The sequence below is a fragment of the Egretta garzetta genome, unplaced genomic scaffold, assembly GCF_000687185.1.
Source record: "Egretta garzetta isolate BGI_Z169 unplaced genomic scaffold, ASM68718v1 scaffold239, whole genome shotgun sequence".
NCBI lineage: Eukaryota > Metazoa > Chordata > Aves > Pelecaniformes > Ardeidae > Egretta > Egretta garzetta.
The window spans coordinates 1-6,191 of record NW_009260673.1 but is presented as its reverse complement, the minus strand read 5'-3'; the positions used below and the strand labels follow the sequence as shown (position 1 = coordinate 6,191).

The following is a 6,191-nucleotide window of genomic DNA, read 5'->3' as shown; positions in this document are numbered from 1 at the left end:
GTGGGCTTCCCGGCTTGGGGGCGCGGGCTGCCGCCAGTGGCTGTTCAGCCTGACATTCGGGGTCTAACTCATGGAGCTTTTCCTCCTCCTAGAGGTATTGGTGAGAACTTCCAGAAATGGCCCAAAACCGTGCATCCTGGCCAGCATAGGTCCCAGCCCCACCCTTGTCCTGCCGTTGCTGAGCTGCTGCCCAGAGGTGGCACAGAGATGTAAATACTGACAAACCTGAGCAGCCGTGGGAGGGTGGGAGAGAGGGAAAGACATTCAGGCTGTCCCACCCTGGAGTGGGAACAGCAGCAGAATCCCAGATAAAACCAAAGCAATGCAACCCATGCTCATGCTGCCCTGCAGCTTGGCTGTCATTACTCCTTTCCACTGTCTCCCAGAACGCTTGCTGAAGATGACGCTGGAGGATTTACGGGAATTTCTGCAGGAGAAAATCGCTGCTTCCCTGCAGTATGAGGACGATGCTGTCATCGAGCAACTGCAGGTGTCGATGACTGAGCTGCGCAAGATGAAATTTGACCTCCCCCCACCAGGTGGGTAGAGGGGAAGGCGGGTGGTGGTACCCGTGTCCCCTGGGGACCAGAGCATCCTTCTGGCCTGGCTGGGAGCCAGGGCAGCCCAAAAGGGCTGGCACCCGCTGGGTGCAGCATCTGCCTTCCCTGCGGTTGGGGCACACTGGGTGCAAAAAATGAACTGATGCACAGTCTGGGGTTTATTTTGTTTTCTCTGCTTCCAATGCAGCAAAGCCTGAGGAGTTCCCACGGAAACCCCTGGGCCTGGAGCTCTCCCTCAACCTAGTAGCTGTGAAGGGCAACGTGGCGGCCAACGGCCAGAATGGCCGGGTGAGTGAGCACGCCCTGGACAGGGAGCCCCATCCCCCCAGAGGTCCCGGGGTGCCTGGAGGAACGACAGCAGCAGAGGCAAGGACTCCCACCCTCCAGGGCAGTGAAGCAGCTGAAGGGACAGACATCCACCTGCATCCTCCTGGCGGGGGGCCGCCGGGAGAGGAAGGTCAGGTGGAGTCCGCCGGGGACGGGCAGCCGCCGTCTGTTCTGAAGGCAAGCGAGACACAGGTCCATCATCACCTCCTGCCCACAGCCCTGCCTCTGGAGCAGCCTCTTCTTGTTCCCAGCTGCACCATGGTGGACCACGATTCAGTCTCCCTCCCCGCCCCAGCTGAGCACGGCTCCTTGGACTCCTCTCTCCAAAATGTGTCGAGTCCTCCCACCTTGAGCACCACTGACCTTCCCGCTATGGACCATGCGGTATGCCAGCCCAATCCTGCTGCCCTGCCGGCGGGAGAACAAGAATCTTCCCTCTGCAAAGAGAAAGCACTTGATGCACCCCCTCATCCTCTGCCGGGCGGCTGGCAGCGGCTTCCCGGCACGCCGCAGCACACCGGCTCCCCCAGGAGTGAGCACGGGGAGGACACAGCCGAGAAGCGCTGCAGAGCGGTGCTGCCGGACAAAACGGACTTGAAGTGCTTGGCATCCAAAGCTGCATCCATGGGGGAGCTTGCCAGGCTGCCGCAGAACGGGCCAGGGAGTGGCACCGGCTCCGCGCGGTGGCCGGAGGGCTTGGTGGGGACGCTGCCTGCGCAGGGGCTGGCGGGCGGCAGCGTGCCCATCTTACCCAGCGGCGAGTTGGAGGCAGCGGGGCTGAGCGAGGGCTGCCCCTTCCAGAGGGCACCGGCCCCCGCAGCAGAGGGGAACAGCCCCTACGCCATTATCAAAACCACCACTCCCCTCCACCTGGCCCACGCGACCGAACAGGACTTCTCAAACAGAAAGCAGGTGGCCTTGCCTCTGCCAGAGACTGGATGTCCCCTGCCTGACAGCTCCATGCCACCAGCTCTTGTGCTGGACCCAGAGAAGGTAGATTCCGAAAAAAGCCTCCAGAAACCTTTAAACGCACTGAAAGCCCCACGACCGCCCCTCAGCCCCAAACCAAAATTACCACCACAGGTTGCCAAATCCCGCTCGGAGAACAGTTTCCTTTCAGGCTCTCCTCCCCTGGCAAAGCTGCCCAAATCGGTGACATTTTAGTGAGGATGGGGGAGGTGAGGGAGAGGAAGCAGGTGCTGGAGCAGCACCCTCACCCTGTTTTTGGGACACACACCCCCCCTCTCAGCAGGTCTGTGTCGGGGTGACAGCACAGCAGCCATCGCCCGTTGAGCTGTGCTTTGGTACGAGCACCCGGCGAGGAGATGGAGTAGTGGCCACCAGCGCCAGGAGGTGGCTGGCAAATTGGGTTTGCATCTTTGCTATGGACAAATTGGAAAGCGCTTTCATTTTTTATTCCTCCAAGCTCCCCGAGCCTCCTTGGCCTGTCAGGGGAGAGGCAGGGCCGGCGAATGTGTTGCGTGTTTTCTTCTGCTCTCTGGGTACCCGTGGCTGATGGAAGTAGGCGCAAGGCGCAGGAGTCCAAAATGCTTTCTTTAAAATACCTGAGTGGCGCAGCCAACAGCAGTGTGTTCAAAGGCCTTTGTAGCAATAGATCTTTATTTCTTTTACCAGACCCGTGGTTGTAGGCAGCAGCGTTTTCGGGCAGGGCCACGGCATCCCAGCAGGGTGCGGGCAGCCCACTGCCTACTCTATGCAGTTCCACGGAGCAGTGCCCAGCTGTATCCGACTCCTGCGGCGGCGGTGGATGGTGTCCCAGAGGGGAGGTTTAACAGCTGGTGAGTCCCTGGGGGGGGGGTCTTGGTTGACCCTGGTGGAGGACTGCCAGCAGGGTGGGTCTTTCCCAAGTTCTCAAGGTGACAAGGGCAGCAGTGAAGGTTGTTGAGCCTGGTCTCTTGGGCTGAGTGGCATTTCTGCTGGCCTCTCCCTCGCAGGTCCAGCGCGGCGAGCGGGCTCGCTGCCTTTTCGTTGGCTGGACAGGAAAAGGGGCTGCTGCTGCCTTGGGAAACCTCCCGCCTTCACTGGCAAGCTGCTGGAGGTGTGCTGGTGTCTAACCACGGTGCCCACACTGAAGCCCGCTTTTACTTCGAGCAAGTTAAATGTCAGGGTGGAAATGGCATAGGAGTTGGGGAAGGGGAGCACGTTGCCCAGATCTCAGCCCTTCTGGCTTAGCCCACCCAGAAATCAACAACCAAGGAAGGAAACCTGGGCACAGAGGTTTGGGAGACGATGCTGTAGAGCATCAACATCACCACAGCCCACTGCTGAGGAAATAATGTGATGGGTGCCCACATGCCCACTTGCCCTTCATGCACCAAGACCTGATGATCTGTCCCAAGGTGTTACTGCTGCACAGCCCAAACCATTGGCAGGGACCCAGGGACATCTCACCCCACTGAAAAAGCTGGGCCAAACTCCTGTTCCAGGATCTACTTCACCCCTACAGGTAAAGGGACTTCATCAGGAAGGAAGATCAATGGAAGCAGCAGGAAATACAGTCCAGATGTGCTGTGTTTGACTCTGATGTCCAGAAGGGGTGGCTGCAAATGCCACCTTAGATGGGACTGCAGGCAGGATTCCCATCCCTTCAGTGAAGACCCTGGGCAAAAGCTCCCTTAAGTTCTGAGGACACTTTGAGAACTTCTTTTTTTCCCCTCACAGGCTGCTTCAGTGCCATAACCTGATCTGAAGCCTACCTGGAAGCCCAGCAGAAAACTTCCCTAAATCACTTGGTGGGGTTTAGCAGGGTTGGTTTTTTTCTTGCGTGCCTGTGGTGGTTTAAATTTGCAGCAAGGGAGAGCATTGAAGGGAGCACCCCATTATTGTTTGGATGTAGCCAGCCAGACCACAGCACCCTCAGCATCTGTTGCAACCCCTGCTCTGTTGGAGACCCCCCCCATCTTCTGCTGAGGCTTCAGCCTTGCTCGCCCTCGCTCCCTCTGCAAAGCAGGGATAACCCTACCAGCTACCTCGCAGAGGGTGTTGTGAGGAGTCCAGAGTTGCTCTTTGAGGAGAAGTGCTGTATGAATGTTCAGTATTTGTGTTTTGAGACATCACGGGTCCTTTCTAGGACAACGGTGCTTTAATTGGTTTTCATTTAGAGTACGTTTTTCAGTAACCGACAGTAGTTAAACCTATTTGTGTGTTACAATACCTGGGCAGTATTTCAGGACAGGGATCAATTGCCTTTTGCTAGTAGCCCCCTGGCCACTGGAGCTCGCTGGGAAGCAAGAAGCAGCATCTGAGGGCTGGTGATCACCTCTTGCCTTGGTTTCTGTAGCTTGGGGGGGGGGATGTCTGTCCTCTCCTTGAAGCACACACAGGACTCCTGCTAAAACACATCTGAGTGTTTGGTTCGCTCCTGCAAGAGCTGAGACCTTTCTTGCCCTCATTTCGGGCATACCGCTTTTGTACATCATGTTGCACGTGTGCCCAGGTTCCTCACCCAGCGTGGGGCTGGGATCTTTTGCAGTATTCATATTTAAAACCATGGTTTGCTCTACTGAAGAGCTGTCAAATGCACAGTACCCATTGCCTGGTGTTTGGTGCATGGTGTTCAACAAGAATTGGGGAGGGGGGGTGTGGGATGTTCCTCCCCTCCAAGCCCTAACAGGAACAAGCAGCAAGGTCTTTGGTCACCTCCAAGCCTCGGGGAAGCCAGCAGCTGGTTTCAGTGACACAGGAGCCCTGTTCCCACCAGTGTGAATCTTGCTGGGAAGGTCTCCGAGCTCTTCCCTGTGCCACCTAAGAAGCTCTTCACCAACCTGCAGCCCCCGACAGCTGGCAGCTTTGGGACAAGTTCCTGGGGCAAAACAGCCTGAGCTGGCTGGGAACCAGTAAGGTGCTTTGCTTTCCTTGAAGTCATGTTCTCACTTCAGCACGTCAAGGCGTGATCTACCAGCTGACGACCGATGCTCTCTCCTCCTCTGCCTCGCTGCAGATGAAGGTGCGGCCATGGCGGGTCTGTGGCAGCAGAGGTGGCCCAGCCATGTCTCTTGCTCAGGATAGGAATGGAAGGAGAGGGGCACGGGTGGCAGCTCAGGAGGACAAATAAGTAGCCCCACTGGCACCACTGCCCCAGCCTTCTAAAGTGGCCTCAGCCCTGGAGCAGAAGCCACTCTTACCATGGACAAACTCAGGAAAGCAGCCCACCCCCCAACCTCCCACCCCCCCGCAGCCCTGGGATGGCTCTCGCCTTCCTCTCCTCTGTGTAGTTTTAAAAAGATCAACGTTGCAGGGTTGGGGTATTTTGGGGGTTTTTCTTTTGTTGTTGTTGTTTGTAATTGAGCACTTTGAGTGGCTGGGGGACCGGTGGGCAGCACGGGGGAACGGGGACGGCAGCCTGGGACAGGGGTCAAGGTCAGGGCCCCTTGGCTGTGCACTTTGAGAGCCCGGCTACCGTCTGCTTTTCTTTTCTAATTGCTAGTCTTGTTTACAGCGTGGACCGCTTCCTCCGTGACTCTTTCTAATGTATTATAATTGTTACTTAAAAAAAATTATGTATGTCTGTGCTTTTTTTTTTCTCTTTTGTTTTTGTGGACTTTTTTTTGTAGGGAATTTTTTTGGGGGGGTCGGGGGGGGAAGTTAATCATTCCTTTTTACAGTGATCCAAAGAGCCTGGCTGGAGTATTTGATGCTGTGTTTTATATGGCTGTAATGATAACAGTTAAAGAAGTTTGGCGTAAAATCAGACTCCACGAGGTTTCTTACAGCAAGAGATGCTGCAGCAAGACCGGGGGCCGTCTCCTGCTGGCTTTTAGCTTGGTTCACTCTCTGTGCTTCAGCGGTGGCAGGTCCAGCCAGCTCCATCTCTGCCTTCCTCCCTGCTTTTCTACTGCATTAAATCCAGGCATCCCCAGCAGCCAAGGAAAGAAAACTTCATAGAATCATAGAATGTTTTGGGTTGGAAGGGACCCCTAGAGGTCACCCAGCCCACCCCCCCTGCAGGGAGCAGGGCCACCGCTAACCAGACCAGGTTGCTCACAGCCCCGTCCAGCCTGGCCTTGGATGTTCCCAGGGATGGGGCCTCCACCCCTCTCTGGGCAACCCCTGCCAGGGTTTCACCACCCTCATTGTAAAGAATTTCTTCCTTAGATCCAGTCTAAACCTACCCTTCTCCTTTCTGTGCAAGGCCGTGCTCTCCTGGCTGAGCCAAGGGCAGCATCCTGCCCTCAGCCCCAGCCGCCCCATTGCAGCTTCCTTTTTTTGCCTGAGATTTTGGGCTTGGAGTTTGTTTTCCTGCCCATGGGCAGCGCGGGGAGGGTTGGGCAGGACAGGGAGCGG

At 56.5% G+C, this 6,191-nt stretch overlaps 1 protein-coding gene across 2 annotated transcripts in view; it reads left to right on the top strand.

Moving 5' to 3' along the window:
* The window catches only part of LOC104132446 (USP6 N-terminal-like protein), an 81,962-nt gene extending 76,577 nt beyond the window's left edge, over positions 1–5,385 (top strand). For both annotated transcript variants that reach the window (XM_035901135.1, XM_009645726.2), the window contains 2 exons: positions 387–539; positions 748–5,385. In XM_035901135.1, the coding sequence (XP_035757028.1) occupies positions 387–539; positions 748–2,051 (1,457 nt within the window). In that variant the 3' untranslated portion in view covers positions 2,052–5,385. The remainder of the gene's footprint in view (positions 1–386; positions 540–747) is intronic.
* The last annotated feature ends 806 nt before the right edge of the window (positions 5,386–6,191 follow it).